Below are 15,792 nucleotides of genomic sequence, written 5' to 3'. Positions count from 1 at the left end.
GGCCAGCCGCCTGGAGTACGTGCCCCAAGCCGCCTCCGCCCTGCCCCGCCCCGACGTGCGCATGCGCCCCGCGTCCTCGGGAGCGCGAGCGCGCGGTCCCGTTCCCCATCCTCCCGGCTCCTCTACGACCTACTTTAGTCTTCAAACCCTGTGCCCCGGCGATCTGAGCCCCGCGTCCGTGTTGCCGGGCGTTTCAGCCCGGCCTGCGTTCCAGCCCGCGGTGGTCCCTCGTAGAGTCCCCGGGCCTGCGCGCGTGCGCGCCCGGCCGCCACCAAAGACAGACAGCGCGCGCGTTCCCCGGGGCCTCCCCTTCCCCTCCCCCGCGCGCGCGCCCGCCCCGGGATCGCGCCGTCGCCGCCACCGCGCGCGCGCAGCTCCAGTAAAGGAGGAAAAAAAAAAGAAAAAAAAAGAGAAGGGGGGGGTGATAGAAAGCGGCGGCAGCTGCAGCCACGATCCGCCGCCGAACCGGGCCAGGCCGGGCGGCGGACGCGAGAGCCGAGGATCTGGGAAACAGGGCGGCCGCCATCCGGGCAGGGCCGAGTTAAAAAAAAAAAAAAAAAAAAAAAAAAAAGAAAGCTCAAGTCGCGGCGGCGGCGGCGGCGAGCACTCAGGGAAGCAGGCCCCAGGCCGCGTGCGGCGGGGCGGCGGGGCGGCGAGCCGGCCGGCGGGCGGGCGGGGGGCAGCTGAGCTGTGGCCCGGAGCCTCGCGCCGCCCGGAGCCGGCGGCGGGCGGAGGCGGCAGGAGGAGGCGGCAGCTGCAGGAGTAGCGGCGGCGGCGGCGGCGGCATCTCCTCCTCACATGACCCCACTGTTTGTCCCCGTGATCAGCGCGAGCGGCTCCCGTGTCTCCTCCGTCCCCTCCTGCCGCGCGGCGTGAGCGCCGGGCTCGGGCCCCCCCGGCCGCCCGCCCCCTCCCCTCCCTCCCCTCCCCTCCCCCCCGCCCCCCCCATGGACATGCTGGACCCGGGTCTGGATCCCGCTTCCTCGGCCACCGCTGCTGCCGCCGCCAGGTAAGCGCGCCGACAGCTCGCGCCCCTCCGCGCGCCCTGGGCCCCGGCCCCTCAAGCCCCGCGCGCGGGGGCCGCCATGATCCCGAGCGGCCTCTGGGCCCGGCTCAAAATGGAGGCCGCGGGGAGGGGATCAGGGCGGCCAGGGCTCGGCAGTAGTGCTGACCCTGGTGGGGGCCGGGCCTGGAGGGCGGGCGGCGGGCCACTGCGTCCCGGCGAGGGGTGCGGGCCTCGCTGACCCCGGGCCCTGCCCCTCGTGTGCCCCCGCAGCCACGACAAGGGACCCGAGGCCGAGGAGGGCGTTGAGCTGCAGGAAGGTGAGTGTTTGCGGGGGCCACGGGGGCTGCGGCCCGCGCCGGGGTTGCAGGCCGGGGACACCGGGAAGCCCCACGCGCCCACTGAGCGTGCCCTCTGCCCTGCTGCCCCGACAGGCGGGGACGGCCCGGGGGCTGAGGAGCAGACGGCGGTGGCCATCGCCAGCGTCCAGCAGGCGGCGTTCGGCGACCATAATATCCAGTACCAGTTCCGCACAGAGAGTAATGGAGGCCAGGTGAGGCGGCCGTGGGCCGGGAGCCCGGAGGGCCAGCGCCGGGGCGAGCTGAGGGAGGGCAGACGCGTGCGGCGGGACAGGGAGAGGCTCCGACCTGTCCCCCACCCGGGCCCCAGCGTCGGTCTCGTCGCTCTGCCGCCCCCTGCAGGTGACATACCGCGTAGTCCAGGTGACTGATGGTCAGCTGGACGGCCAGGGCGACGCGGCTGGCGCCGTCAGCGTCGTGTCCACCGCTGCCTTCGCAGGGGGGCAGCAGGCTGTGACCCAGGTGGGTGTGGACGGGGCAGCCCAGCGCCCCGGCCCTGCCGCTGCCTCTGTACCCACAGGTCCCGCAGCACCCTTCCCGCTGGTAGGTGGCCCACAACTTACAGGGAGGGGTTGGGGAGGGGGAAGGCCCAGGGGGTGGGGTATATGACACACAAATGATGTTCTCTGGGCCAGCGGGCTGTGTAAAGTCTGGTCAAAGTTTTGCACAGGCGTTGGATAGGTCTTTTGGAATTACTTTGTAAAACAGGAAAAACTTCTTAGAGAAAAGAGTAGAGCTAATGTTAGTTGAATTCCACACACACAATATAGTAAACAAGCACTGATACCAATAACTAAGGTGGGAGAGCAGGGGTGGCTAAGGGTGGCCTATGTATACTCCTCCCTAGGCTGTAATTCAAAATCCATTCAGCAATGGTGGCAGCCCAGCGGCCGAAGCTGTCAGCGGGGAGGCACGGTTTGCTTATTTTCCAGCATCCAGTGTCGGCGATACCACAGCTGTGTCTGTTCAAACTACAGACCAGAGCCTACAGGCCGGAGGTAAGGGGAGGAAGGATTCCGAGGGTAAAGCTAGGGAAACCACTTAGGCAGTTCCAACTTGACCTGTTACTGATGTCTATTGCACATTTCCTACAGGCCAGTTCTATGTCATGATGACACCCCAGGATGTGCTTCAAACAGGAACACAGAGGACAATTGCACCCCGGACACACCCCTATTCTCCGTATGTGCCAGGCCCATTGTTGGGAGGCAGAGGGTAGGGAGGGTTTGCTGCGCTGGTCAGTGTACAGCAGGCGTGGGGTACGGATTCTGTTAGCTTTTGCTTCTGAAGTATCAGTTTTGTTTTTTTTTTTTTAAAGATCTATTTACTCCCTCTTTTCACGGGGATTTTCTTTGCAAAGAAAATGGTGAAGGGATAGAGAGCTAACTCAGTGGTGGAGCACTTACCTAGCATTTTGCAAAGCCCTGGGTTCGATCCCCTATACCCTAAAATCAAAGGTGCTTGTCACATCTGATAGCTTGGTAAATGCTGTCATTTCCCTTCTGTTTTAGGAAAATTGATGGAACCAGAACTCCTCGAGATGAGAGAAGAAGAGCTCAGCACAATGAAGGTGAGGGGGGAGCGCTCCTGGGTGCCTTGAGCCCATTGCCCGGCACGTCCAGATGCTGGAGTAGTGCGTGCTGAGTGGGTCGGCACTGAGTGCTGATGGGTGAAAGGCAGCAAGGTGTTAGGAGAGATGGAAGGCGTGGATTGGGTTTGGCCAGATAGTTCATCTTGCCCAGCCTGTGATTTTACTTTGTCGGCCATCCTCTTGAAGAGGCAGACCCCCCAATCTGCACGTGGGTTTTGACCTCATTCGTCCTCCGTCTGTAGCTGGGCATCCTCTGGCTAGCTGAAACAAGAGGGTACTTCTGTTCCTGGAAGCTACATGTTCCCCGATGAGGTCTTGTTCTTTAGTGCCATTCCTTGGTCTCCCAGCCTTGATTAGTCACCACTGCTAAGCACATAGCAGCACTCAGGGTAAGGTAGTTCTGATACCCAAACAACCATCACTCAACAAATATTTACTGACCCTGGGTCCCGGGCCAACACAGCACAGGCCCTGTGCCAAGTCTGCAGCCTGACCTAGAGAGTCAGAGTTGCTACTGAAGGACAGCTTGTGACTTGAGGGATTGCTAAAATGCTGAAGTGAGGTCGCCCCAGGAAGATTTTTCTGGGAGCCTGGCAAGTAGAGGGACACACAGGCCGAAGAGAGTCAAGTTCTTTCAAGGGTACTGTTTGCTTGTTGCTAAACTTCTGTGCACTTTCTTTAAGAATGAGCCAGGGCGAAGGCCTCAGGTGTCCAGGCAAGACCCTAAGACTTGGGGGTGCTTTGATTTAAATGGGGTTGGGGGCACTGCTGTTCTAAGTGGCAAGTTCAGGCTTTCAGCCAATAAGTACATACCCATGCGAGCCTCCGTCTGGACCTCACAGTGGAGACCAGCATGAGACAGACTGCACACATTCGCCATGTGCCCTCAGCATGCCGGGTGAGAGGAAGCTGAGTGAGTGAAGCAGAGTTGTCAGCACACGCTCGCAGGCCTCTCGGGAATCTGATAAGCACAGATAATTGTCTAGGCCCAGTGCAGACACAGACACTTTAAGTTTGAGGAAGAGCAGAATGGGGAAGGGAAAGAGGAAGGTCTCAGTGCTGAGGGAAACCTACCAGGCTGGCTCATGCAGGGTCTCTAGGAGCTCTTCCCTAATTGGTCTTCCTGGGGTTGTAGTCTGATCACAGGAAACCATCATGGGGTCTGTGTGTAGACGAAGAATGATAAGATGATGGAAAACCAAAACCCAAGAAGTCCTGTGTTAGAGAGAACGTCTGAGAAGGGAGAGCCCTGGTCTGAAGTGTTGGGATTCAGAGGATGGGCACAGGGAGCTGGAATCGGGAGCTGCTAGGTTGAGACCTAATACCTAGGTCAGGTGGCTGTGAAGGAAAGGGGTAAACTGGAGCTGGTGTTGTTTTGGTTGTGATTTGGGGAAATTTGATGGTCTCAGAGTGGGTTACTCAGCCTCTTACAGCTCCTCTACCCAACCTGCGTCTGAATGTCAGTCTGCACCTGTGTTGTCGCATGTAAAGAGATAGTAACAACCCACAGTGTTCGAAAGGCCCAGCCTTAACTCCAGCCTCCCGCTGAGCACACCTCAGGCTGAGGCAGCCTACAGTGGGGATGAGAGCACTCACTGTGCCTCACCCTGGATTGTTTTTCATCCCCCCAACAAGTGCTTTTCATAACCTCATCCCTTCATCCAGCCTCTGGCTTTTAACCTGTAGAAGGTTTGAACCACCATCTGTCTGTCCTCCTCATGGCTTGGCAGTCTAGCCTACCAGACTGTCTCCACTGAAGGTCACCTATGACAACCTCATTGCCAAATCTGCTGGCTTTCTTTCCTGTCTGAACTCCAAACATCTGCTGTGGTTGTTAACCTCATCTCCTCCTCGTCATCCTCTTCATCTTCCTCTTCATCTTCCTCTTCCTCTTCTTCTTCCTCCTCCTCTCCCTCCCCCTCCTTCTCCTCCTGTTCTCTCTTACTCATCTACCCTCTTTGTTTGTCCCTCCCCTCCCATTCCTACAACAACCTGGTATTAACAGGCTCTCCAGGCTGAGCCCTGGGGGGTCATAGGAGAGGTCCCTGGGCTGTCTTTACAGATAACTGGGAAGCAGCATTCATGGGCATTTCATAAGGCCTAAGCCTGAGTGAGTTCCTTTCCATTTACTAGTAAGTACCAGCAGAGGTGCACCGAAGCTCTAGTTGCCACAGCCCAGCCCCAGAATCTCTTATTTCTTTTATCCAGAAAGGTGGTTGCCTCTTCCCATCCTCCTAGGGCTTGGCCCAGACCAAAAGATGCAGTTTCTACTCCTTGGGCATCTGAAATTGCCACCTAAAGTCTCCCATGTTTGGCTGCCTGTAAGGCTTCTGATACCTATGTTGCCCTTGCAGAACACTGTCTGCCTTCCTGAGAGGCCCTGAGGCTTCACTGCCAAAAACTGAGTCGGGCAGCTTCCAGAGCTCTGTCTACCCTTGCCTTTCCAGGACTCTGCTAACAAGACTTTCCACTGGCTTCTCTTTCTGTTTGCCCCTCTGGCTTTTCTGCAGGGGGTGGGAGTGGGGATGGGGTCCAGAGGGTGCCAGCAGAGGCCTGAGGAAGCTGTGCATGTTTGTATTAAGGGACTTTGGGGAGCCTGTCGTTAATGGTGGTAGAAGTGCAGGTCTTTCTGTGACTTCTGACTTTAAATGCTGGGCTAGATAGCTCTTTCTATTTTACTGATGTCCACCGTACTAGAGTCCTACTTGGGCTCTTCATTTATGGTGGTGCTTGGGGGTTTGGTTTGTTTTGAGTTCTTTGTTACAAGGCACTGGGACTACAGCCTAGGGCCTGGAGCATGCTAAGAAAGTGCTCTGCCAGCAGCTGCATCCCTAGGGTCTCCCATTTGTCCAGGTTCATCTTGTACTTGGAAGCCTCCTGCCTCCGGCTCCCTAGTAGCTGGGATACCCAAATATTTCCTTTAAAAGCTGGATATGGTGATATATTCTTGTAATCTCAGCACTGGTGAGGCTGGGGCAGAATCCAGCTGGACTGCATAGTAAGAGCCTGTCTTAAAAAACAAACAAACAGGGTTGGGGATTTAGCTCAGTGGTAGAGCGCTTGCCTAAGAAGCGCAAGGCCCTAGGTTCAGTCCCCAGCTCCGAAAAAAAAGAACCAAAAAAAAAAAAAAAACAAACAAACAAACCTTTTCCTGATGCAAGCCTATAGCTACAGACTTCGCCTGTAGACTTCCGGCCCATTTGGACAAACAGGTTCTTTTGTTCTGTTTTGTTTTTTGCTTTTCGGTTGTTTTTCTAAATCGACTCTCTCTTTTTTTCTTGTAATAATTTATTTTTATTCATTTTACATCTAGGCCACAGTCCCCCTCCCTCTCCTCCCAGATCCCCTTTTGCAGATCCCCCCACACACACACATTGCCCCCTCCTTGGGTACTACCCCACCCTGATGCATCTAGTCCCAGAAGGACTAAGTACATTCTCTCTCACTGAGGCACAACCAAACAGTACAGGTAGGGAGAAGGGACCGAATGGAAGGGAACAGAGATCAAAACACACATACACACACACACACACACACACACACACACACACACACACACACACACACACACACACACAACTTGTTAGAGGACCCACATGAAGACCAAATTGCACATTTGCCAAAAGTGTGTAGGAGGTCTAGGCCCATGCTCCCTAGTGGATAGCCCAGGCTCTGAACTCCCATGGTCTTGTGTCAGTTGACTCTGGGTCTTGTGGTGTCCTTGACACCTCCGACTTGCTCATTTCTATCCTCCAGTTTCCCAGACGACTCCCCAAGCTCCACCTTATGTTTGCCTGGGTGTCTGCATCTGCCTCCGTCCACTGTTGGATGGAGCTAGAGTATCATTAGTAGTGTTAGCGGGTGGCCCTCTCAGATGAGATGGGTCTCAAGTTGGGGCAGTCATTGGTTGTCCGTCCCCTCAGTCTCTGCCCATCTCTATATCTGCACATCTTGTAAACAAGACAGATTTTGGGTTAAAGGTTTTGTAGGTAGATTGATGTCCCCCTCCCTCCTCTGGAAGACCTGCCTGGCTACAGGAAGTGACCCTTTAGTCTCTATCCCTCTCAGGTAGGAATGTCAACTGGAGTCACCCCCATAGACTCCCTATATTCTCCCGACAATTTCCATTCTCCCTCTCAGCCCTCCCCTGCCCATTTCTCTCCCCACACCTGACCACCTCCTTGCCCCCTCTCCTACCCAGTTCCCTCTCTCCACCCACCTCCCCTGACTCTTTGATTTCCCCTTCTGAGTGAGATTGGTGTATCTTCCCATGGGACCTCCTTATTATCCAGTTTGTTCTGGTCTGTGGGTCCTGCACTTTATGGCTAATGTCCACTTCTTAGTGAGTACACACCATGCCTGTCTTTCTCAAGTTCCATCCATTGTTTGCAGAATTCACCATGTCTTTGTTTTCAGTAGCTCCATTGTGTAGAGGCGCTACGTTTCCTTTATCCATTCTTCAGTTCGGGGCATCTAGGTTGTTTCCAGTGTCTGGCTAGCACAAATAAAGCCGCTGTGAGCGTAACTGAGCAAGTGTCCCTGTGGTATAGCGGGGCATCTTCTGGGTATGTGCCCAGGAATGCTATGTCTGGGCTTTGAGGTAGAACTATTCCCTGTTTTCTTAGGAACTACTAAATTGATTTCCGAAGTGGCTGTACATGTTTGCACTCCCACCAGCAGTGGAGGGTGTTCATTCCCTCGCTCCACATCCTTGCCAGCCTGAGCTGTCCCTTGAGTGTTTGGTCTTAGCCATTCTGACCAGCATAAGATGGAATCTCAGGGTCATTTTGATTCGCATTTCTCTGATGATTAAGGATTTTGAGCATTTCTTTAAGTGCTTCTCGGCCATTCAAGATTCCTCTGTTGAGAACCCTCTGTTTAGCTCTGCACCTCATTTTATAATTGGGTTGTTTGGTTCGTTGGGTCTAATTTCTGAGTTGTTTCTGTCTGTCAGGTATGGAGCTAGTGAAGGTTCTTCCGCAGTCTATACTGCGTTGTCCACAGTGCTCTTTCTTTCCCTTACAGAAGCTCTTCAGTTTCATGAGGTTGGACAAATGTTTTTATTGTCACTTATGTCAAAATATTTTCCAGTTGTATGATTTTCTCTTTGACCCTAGCTTGCTCAGGAAGCATGTTGCCCTATTTGCAGGCCTGTTGTAGGGCTTCGGATCTCATTTTTGGTTTCTCAGTTCTCTAGTCAGAGCACCGCAGAGAAGATTCCAGTTATCTGAGGGTTTGGAACTTACCTGGGCGCTGTGGGAGGACTAGCTTGGAGAGAGTGCCACAGCACCATGGTGGATGTGTGTCTGCTGCTGTGAAAGGACCTCTGTGCTGCAGGGAGGCAGGCTGGCTGAGATAGCTAGGGGGTTGTAGCCTCCTACTTTCTTGCTTTTCTTGGTGGTGGAGAGGTGTGCTAATGTCTCCCAAGGTGTTTGTCCTACTCTTCATTGGTCCTGGCAGGCTGTGCTATGAGGTATGGGGGTGGGTGGAGGGGTTGGCTGGTTGGTTCGTTTGTTTTTTGAGACCATGTCTTTTTCTATAGCCTTGGCTATTTTAGAACTCACTCTGTAGACCAGACTGGCCTCAAACTCAGAGATCTATCTGCCCTGCATCTGTCTCCTGAGTGTTGGGATTAAAGGTATGTGTCACCATACACGGCTGGGAGAGTGTTTTAAGTGCTGTGTTCTAACCACAGGGCTTCTGTTGTCTAACTGGCTTTCTGCCAGTCCAGTATGTAATGGTTTTTCCAAGCCAGGGACCTAACCATGTTACCACCTGGACACAGGCTGTGGACAGCTTACGTACACACACACATCACAAGTGATTTATTATCTTTTGTGTGGTCTTGATCTTACTTTCCATCTACCTGGGGTCCCTTCTCTCAGAATCCCAAATATCACTTCACAGTAGCATCATGAGCACCAACCAGCACAGAGCCTGGATTGAGTTCACTGAACCCCAACCCCACACCTCTATATTTTGCAAAATAAAATGTACACCTGAGGAGCTCTGCCACGCACATCTGTCCTTCTTAGCCTGGTGGGTTGAGGTGTGCCCGTCAGAGAAAGGTCATGCCTGGGCCCCAGCTCTGGACGAATGGAGTGTAGGAGGGTGGGGAAATACTTAGTGAGCCCTGTGGAACCCTAGAGATAGAGCAGTCCACCAGGGAACACAGTGGATTTCTTCTAGGCCCTAGCTAGACTCAGCTTTGCTGCCACCGTCCTCCACCAAGTCCCCAGAAGACTGTGCCACACTGACAGTGACGTGCATGAGCGAGCCCTGAGCTTGGTAGAGACATATCCCAGCACTTGCTGAATTCAGCATGGCTGAGTTCTTGGCAGGGCACTGGAAGGATGCCACAGAAAGAATCATTGCTGTGAAAAGGACTGGGTAGAGTGGGAAAATCGGCTTTGGAAAATGAAGTCACAAGTCACTGAGGCCAAATTGGGAGGCACCTGACAGTAGACCGACCAAGCAGAGGCAGTAGATGCCACCTGTTCCCAGGCCCTGAGGTCCCTTAAGGGAATGAGCAAGGCGTGAGGTCAGGTCTGAAGAGAAAGGGGACTGCCCTCACCCAGCCCTCTCAATTAAGGCTTTGCCCATTTTCCATTCTTATTGCCCTTGTTAGGAAACTCCCCCTTGCAGTTTTCCACAGCCGTCAGACTCTAGGCCCAGCTCCCCTCCACAAATGTAGCAGGTCTCTTCAGCCCTCCTGACAAGAAGGTGGAGGGCTATGAGGAGATTTGGGGGTGTGCTGTGCACAGAGGCAATGAAGGGCGGGAAGCCTTGCTACATAACAAGCTGTGAAACTGGCTCCAAGTCAGGTGGTTCCCGGCAGGCCTCCTGAGCATACAGCAGGCCAGAAGAAGGCATAGCTGTCCACTGCACAGTTGTCACTCAGCTAACGGTGGGAGGTGTGACCTCCGGGGTATGGCGTTCACATTCCCGGGTGAGGTGAGGTGCCCAGGGCCAGGCCTCCGGGGCATAGCTTGCTAAGGCTGTGGAGGAGAATTTTCAACCACGGGCAAGCCATGGTCAGATTTTCATAGTGAAGATGAAAAGGAGCCAGGATGGAGCTCTGTTGGTAGAGTGGACGTCCGTCCTAGCCCTGGGGAGAACCAGATAGTAGTGGCCACTTAGGGGATGGAGACAAGCAGGTCAGAAGTGCAGAGCCCTCCTCAGCTACATGGTTAGGGCCCAGCCTGGCCTACATGAGACACTATTTCCAAAGAGACCAAAAAAAAAAAAAAAAAGAGAGAGAAAAGCAAAATTACAGAGGGCAGAGTCTGTGGACACACAGAGAATGAGACAAAGGGGTTACAGGAGCCGTGGGGGTGCATGAGTGAGCTAGGCAAGCAGTGGAACAAGTGTGCAGCCATCCATCCATCTGCCTTTGTGGGTCTGCCCTGACAGCCTGGCACTTAAGGGCTGGCACCTGATTCTGCTCCTTGTGAAGCAGTGTGGTCCGTGAGGAGACAGCAGCTGTGGGTCCTCATTAGCGCCATGACTGGGCATCCTGTGCCATACAAGTTTCAGTAAGTCTGTCCATAGAGCCATGGTTGTCACTGTTTCCTGTAGTGGAGCGGAGAAGGAGGGACAAGATCAACAACTGGATTGTCCAGCTTTCAAAAATCATTCCAGATTGTCATGCAGACAACAGCAAGACAGGGGCGGTGAGTGTCCCCAGTCCCTTCCAGAAAGTGGGGCTAAGAGCTGGGCTGTTCCTCCTCCTGATTCTTGTCTGCCCTACACTCCAGAGTAAAGGGGGCATCCTGTCCAAGGCTTGCGATTACATCCGGGAGCTACGCCAGACCAACCAGCGTATGCAGGAGACCTTCAAGGAGGCAGAGCGGCTGCAAATGGACAATGAGCTCCTGAGGCAGCAGGTGGGTACAGGCCTGGAGTCCAAGGGGGCCCAGTGTGCCAAGGCCTAACCCTGCTATCGTGTCCCCTGTGGTGCCTGCAGATCGAGGAGCTGAAGAACGAGAACGCCCTGCTTCGAGCCCAACTGCAGCAGCACAACCTGGAAATGGTGGGCGAGAGCACCCGGCAGTGATGCCCGCTGGCTCACCCTTCAGCTGCTGCCGGCCTCTGCTGCCCCTCCCCCAGCCCTTAGCACAGAGAGGGAGATGCCCCTCCCCAAGCTGCGTTTTTTATAGTAGATTTTTAACAAAAACAAGGAGACATAATGCATTTCTGTTGATACATTGCCCACTACCCTCCCCCATGCGGAAATGATGTCCACCTGCCCATCTGTCCGTCAGCCTCCCTTCTCGGCCCTCACCAGCCCATCACTTATAGTGGGCTCATCGGGAGGAGCGAGGGAGGAGGACAGAGGCCCCGCTGCCCGCTGCCTCCTTGGTCTCTAGAGGTATTGAGACAGGGTGCTTATGGGAAGGAGGGAGCTTTGGGGATGGGGGCCTTCCCTGGGGCCTGGACCTATGCAGGGAGGCCAAGCCCCCCCACCCCTCTTGTTTCTGGATCCCTGCTCCCCTCTGGGTGTGTGGGTGTGTATGTGTGTGTGTGTGTGCGCGTGTGTATGTGTGCGTGTGTGTGTGTGTGTGTGTGTGTGTGTGTGTGTGTGTGTGTGTGTTTTAATTTTCTTTATGGAAAATGGACAAAAAATAGAGAGAGAGGTATTTAACTGCAATAAACTGGCCAGTGTGGCCCCGCCTTGTCTGTCTGTGTGTCCATGTTGGGCATGGGGTGGGGAAAGAGTCCTAGGGTCCTCTTCAGGTCTAAGCTTAAGTTATACTGTGGCTCTGTGACAATGGCTGGGCCAATTAGCTGAGGCCCTGTGGTGCAGATTAGGGGTATGGGAGCTGGGGTCAAAGACATACCCCCTGGTGACAGAGGGGAGGCTGGAGTCTCCTAGGTCAGTGCTTCTTGAAAACAGGGCTAGTGAGTATTCCTAGGCTCTGGGGCTGAAGCCCTCCCCTCTGCACCAGCCAATGATGGGGCCTGGCCTTGAGCCCCCCACCCCACCCCCAAGAGAGGGCAGATGGCCAGAAAGCCAGGCTTGGCCCGGCAATCTGTCGCCTCAAACTGTAGCTCTGGCGCCTGGGCTGTGACCCCTGCCCTTGGCTGATGATGAAACCTGTCCTGAGCGGCCACAGTGATGCCTGACAGTCAGGGAATACCATCATGTCCCCAAAAGACTGGCTCCCCAGTCCCAGGTCTAGGCCTGCCTGCCTCTCAGTTTCCCCTTGTTGTACTTTGTACCTTGCCACAACCTTGCTGGTCTCTTGTGTCTTGAGAACCCTGTCTTTGGCCTTACCAGTTCCTAAACCCCCCTTTGAGGGAGCATGTGGAACAAATGAGAAGCCCCAGTGAGTAGCCGCCGAGGGGTAGAAGCATTCCCAGAATTGGGAATTGGACAGGGTTGGTTCCGGATGCGCCCTGTGTGACTCTGGCATGCTGTCCAGTAGTCTATCTGTGGAGTAAACGCTTTGTACACCACGGAGTCCAGGTAATAGAAACCAAACCACAGCACACAGGCTTTAGCAGTACCCCAAGAACCAGCTACAAAAGCCCTGGTGTGGCCTGTGTACCAGTCTCTGGTGTATGGAGTCCAGCACGGCATGGGGAGGTTCTGGCATAATACCACTGCACTTGGAGCTATGTGATAGGCAGTCGCCTCCTACTAAGCCAAGTCTCACACTCTACTGTGTCACCTGTGCTTAGAGGGAGACAGCATTTGAGGACTGGATGATCATGAAGCCAGACCCCTGCGGTCAGTGACTGGAAGGCAGCTTTAAGCATAAACACTAATAGAGCCCAGGAGGAAGCAGGCAGCCACTTAGAGGCCAAGTAGCACCAGCTGTTAACACAAAAGTGAGTTGGCACTGGTATTAAAGACCCAGAATCAGTACACTCACTGGCATGTGAAGCCAGTGCGTTAGTTCATATGCTGGCCTATGAAATGCCTTGGCTCCAGCTATGAATGACTGCTGCCACTATAGGCAGAAGGTGACTCCGATGTGACAGCTACCTCATACGGTCTTCATGTTGGACACCACGGCGCATGTTGGGGCTGACACAAACTCTTGGGCATCTGTCCAATCCCTTGGCCACGGTGCCTAACTCATGCTGGGATGCACCCTGCATATATGTTCCCCATTGCTGGATCCTGAGGTGCCCAGCGAGTGACAGCCATACTGAGGACACTGAAGGGGGGAGAGGCACAATACTTCCAGTCACCAATCAATGTTTAGGGTAAAAGAGGGGGATTTTTCTGAGAGCCATGGGGTGACATCACAGGTGGCTGGCTGGAGGCTTGTTGTCCATGGCTCTGCCCCACCTTCTGAATGCACCTCTGCTGGCTGAGAGTGACATAACCCTGTCCCCTGTCACTCTGTTCCCGCTTATCTCTCCCGCCTGTTTGGCGCCACTATCTTCTTGGAAATGAGTCAGGGCAAAAGGGAGGGGGCTCAGGTGACCCTCCTCCCACTGGTCCCATAAAAAGGACTGGGACTGGCTCCTAGACACCAGCTCAAGTCCTTGGACTACACTGCAGGACAGAAGGCAAGATGGCACTAAGCACTCGGATCCAGGCTGCCTGTCTCCTGCTTCTCCTCCTGGCCAGCCTGAGCAGCGGTGCCTATCTCCGGCAACAGGTGAGCACCCTCACTGTGGTGAGAGAGCCAGGTCCCAGGGAAGCAGGGGTTCCTCAGCACTAATATTTAGGAGGGCTCAGCTGTGATGGCAGCTGTTGGCAGGACAAGGGTGGTCCTCAATGGAAGGGCTGAGAGGCTGCACAGGGGTCGCTGAATCACTCTCATCCCACTGTGGAAAATGGACAGGAGGAACATGGTGGGAGCCAGACAAAATGTTCCTCCAGCTGTGCCGTCCCGGTCAGGGCATCCCTCAAGCAGCCTTTAAAGTGACTATTTAGTAAAGACTTACTGTGGATAGCGTAGAAGACAGTGGGCAGAACAACTCATGAGAAAGGACCACAGGTGGGGCTGGGGATTTAGCTCAGTGGTAGAGCGCTTACCTAGGAAGCGCAAGGCCCTGGGTTCGGTCCCCAGCTCCGGAAAAAAGAACCAAAAACAAACAAACAAACAAACAAACAAACCCTTCATGCTTGTGCAGAGGATCTAGGGTCAGTTCCTGGCACCCATATGGTGGCTCACAACCATCCTCAACCAGTTCCAGGGTAGCTGATGCCGTCTGACCGAGATGCTCATTCAGCACTAGGCATGCATATGGTACGCATACATATATGCAGGCAAAACACTCACACATAAAATAAGAAAGAAAACAGAAAATAGTACAGGTCCGAGTTTGGTGTGGGCACTCCAAAGGTGGAGTCGGGAGGATCCGGAGTTCACAGTCACTCCCGGCTCTCCTGGCTATACAGCAAGTTCAATGCCAACCTTGGCTATGTTTAAAAAAAAAAAAAAAAGGTGGGGCAGCAAAAAGATACTAGATTTGTGCCTTGGAGCTGAGACAGCAGAGTGGGTGGTCAAGGCAATCACAAGACCCCTGAGGACCGTAATCTGATAAGTGGAGCCGGTGTTGGAAGTAAAGAAAGAGCGGTAAAGTTTCTGCTGTGCCAAGCTTTGTGGACAGCTTTTCCGATGACGATCTGTCCTCGGATTGCTCAGAGTCCGGAGGGAAAGCCACACTCCACCTGATGGTGCTCTAAGTCAGTGTGCTATGTGGTGACCCGGTTATAAGAGCTAAGATGCAGGGAAACTTGTTGGGAGTGTTCAGCAGAGTACAAAGAAAGTGGATGCTCTTAGGAAATGGGACCTTAGGAAGGGACCCGTGTTGAGATGGAATTCCTAGAAGGGTCCCTAAGTCCCTGGGGAAGAAGCAGGCAGAGTCAGAAAGCTATTCTGGGGACTCCACAGTACTCAACACCTCTTCTGCTTTCACAGACGAGACAGACTACGGCTCTGCAGCCTTGGCATGGGGCAGAAAGCAAGACTGATGACAGTGCGGTAAGAGCATCTGGGACCTTCTCTCCCTGATCCAGCCTCTCCTATGCCCAAGCGGGGCGGCTTATCTCTCTCTCTTTCCACAGCTGCTGATGCTGAAGCGAAGGAAGCGAGACACCAACTTCCCCATATGCCTCTTCTGCTGTAAATGCTGTAAGAATTCCTCCTGTGGTCTCTGTTGCATAACATAGAGAGCCAAGAGCCTTGTCCTGACCTCTCAACACACTGCCTCCCCTCCGCCCCATTATTTATTCCTGTCCTACCCCAGCAATGACCTTGAAATAAAAATGATGATTTTATTTTCAAACTCTGGTGTCTGGGTTTTTTAGCTTCCCCCAACCCCTTGCCAAAGACACGGACTTGTTGCAAGCCCTGTCACCCAGGGACAAACAGTAGGTGGGATATACAGGTTTCTGTACATTGAGGCTGCTAGAGAGCTGAGTGAAGCATTTCTTGTCTGTTCCTCATTTTGTTTCCTACTTCAAAAGATCGGGAGTTTATGTTGCAACCCAGGAAAAAAGTTGAAAAGACTTTCCTCAGAGTTTTTCTTAAAAAAAAAAATTGTTTAAAGTGCGCGCGCGCGCGCGTGTGTGTGTGTGTGTGTGTGTGTGTGTGTGTGTGTGTGTGTGTGTTGATTGTGAGCATATGTAACAACCAAAATATCCCCAACTGGTATGAAACTTGCTTTGCCAAACTCACAGAGATTTCCTGCCTCTGTCTCCTGGGTCTTGGGATTAAAGGTGTGTGTGGTATCTACCATATCCAGTCAGTCGTTCTTTTCTTTTCTTTTAATTCTCTCTCTCTCTCTCTCTCTCTCTCTCTCTCTCTCTCTCTGTTTCTTTTTTGTTGTTGTTGTTTTTTGAGACAGGGTCTCTCACTGGATCTGGAGCTCAC

The 15,792-nt window shown here is 53.8% G+C and overlaps 2 protein-coding genes across 3 annotated transcripts; both read left to right on the top strand.

Annotated features, from left to right (window-relative positions):
* The first annotated feature begins 339 nt into the window (after positions 1 to 339).
* Positions 340 to 11,632, top strand: Usf2 (upstream transcription factor 2, c-fos interacting). Of its 2 annotated transcripts, NM_031139.1 has the most exon segments (10): positions 426 to 1,009; positions 1,277 to 1,323; positions 1,438 to 1,556; positions 1,705 to 1,905; positions 2,210 to 2,360; positions 2,457 to 2,544; positions 2,874 to 2,932; positions 10,532 to 10,626; positions 10,711 to 10,839; positions 10,920 to 11,628. In NM_031139.1, coding segments are annotated over 10 exon segments (1,041 nt in total). In that variant the 5' UTR covers positions 426 to 947; the 3' UTR covers positions 11,010 to 11,628.
* Positions 11,633 to 13,465: 1,833 nt separating this feature from the next.
* Hamp (hepcidin antimicrobial peptide) lies at positions 13,466 to 15,177 on the top strand. Its single transcript, NM_053469.2, has 3 exons — positions 13,466 to 13,569; positions 14,839 to 14,901; positions 14,985 to 15,177. Exons 1-3 carry the CDS (start codon positions 13,483 to 13,485, stop codon positions 15,087 to 15,089), a joined length of 255 nt encoding a protein of 84 aa, NP_445921.1. The 5' UTR covers positions 13,466 to 13,482; the 3' UTR covers positions 15,090 to 15,177.
* The last annotated feature ends 615 nt before the right edge of the window (positions 15,178 to 15,792 follow it).

This window comes from Rattus norvegicus, chromosome 1 (assembly GCF_021556685.1).
Source record: "Rattus norvegicus strain SHRSP/BbbUtx chromosome 1, alternate assembly SHRSP_T2T, whole genome shotgun sequence".
Lineage (NCBI taxonomy): Eukaryota > Metazoa > Chordata > Mammalia > Rodentia > Muridae > Rattus > Rattus norvegicus.
Note: the sequence above shows the minus strand (reverse complement) of the source record. Positions and strands in the feature narration are given on the sequence as shown.

Bases quoted from the DNA above. Each gene is read 5' to 3' on its own strand.
- Hamp (NM_053469.2), top strand. From the start codon at position 13,483: ATGGCACTAAGCACTCGGATCCAGGCTGCCTGTCTCCTGCTTCTCCTC. The intron at 13,570-14,838 runs GTGAGCACCCTC...CTGCTTTCACAG, and splicing joins GTGCCTATCTCCGGCAACAG to ACGAGACAGACTACGGCTCT. The intron at 14,902-14,984 runs GTAAGAGCATCT...CTCTTTCCACAG, and splicing joins GCAAGACTGATGACAGTGCG to CTGCTGATGCTGAAGCGAAG.
- Usf2 (XM_087593818.1), top strand. From the start codon at position 948: ATGGACATGCTGGACCCGGGTCTGGATCCCGCTTCCTCGGCCACCGCT. The intron at 1,557-2,209 runs GTGAGGCGGCCG...ACTCCTCCCTAG, and splicing joins CAGAGAGTAATGGAGGCCAG to GCTGTAATTCAAAATCCATT. The intron at 10,627-10,710 runs GTGAGTGTCCCC...CCTACACTCCAG, and splicing joins ACAACAGCAAGACAGGGGCG to AGTAAAGGGGGCATCCTGTC.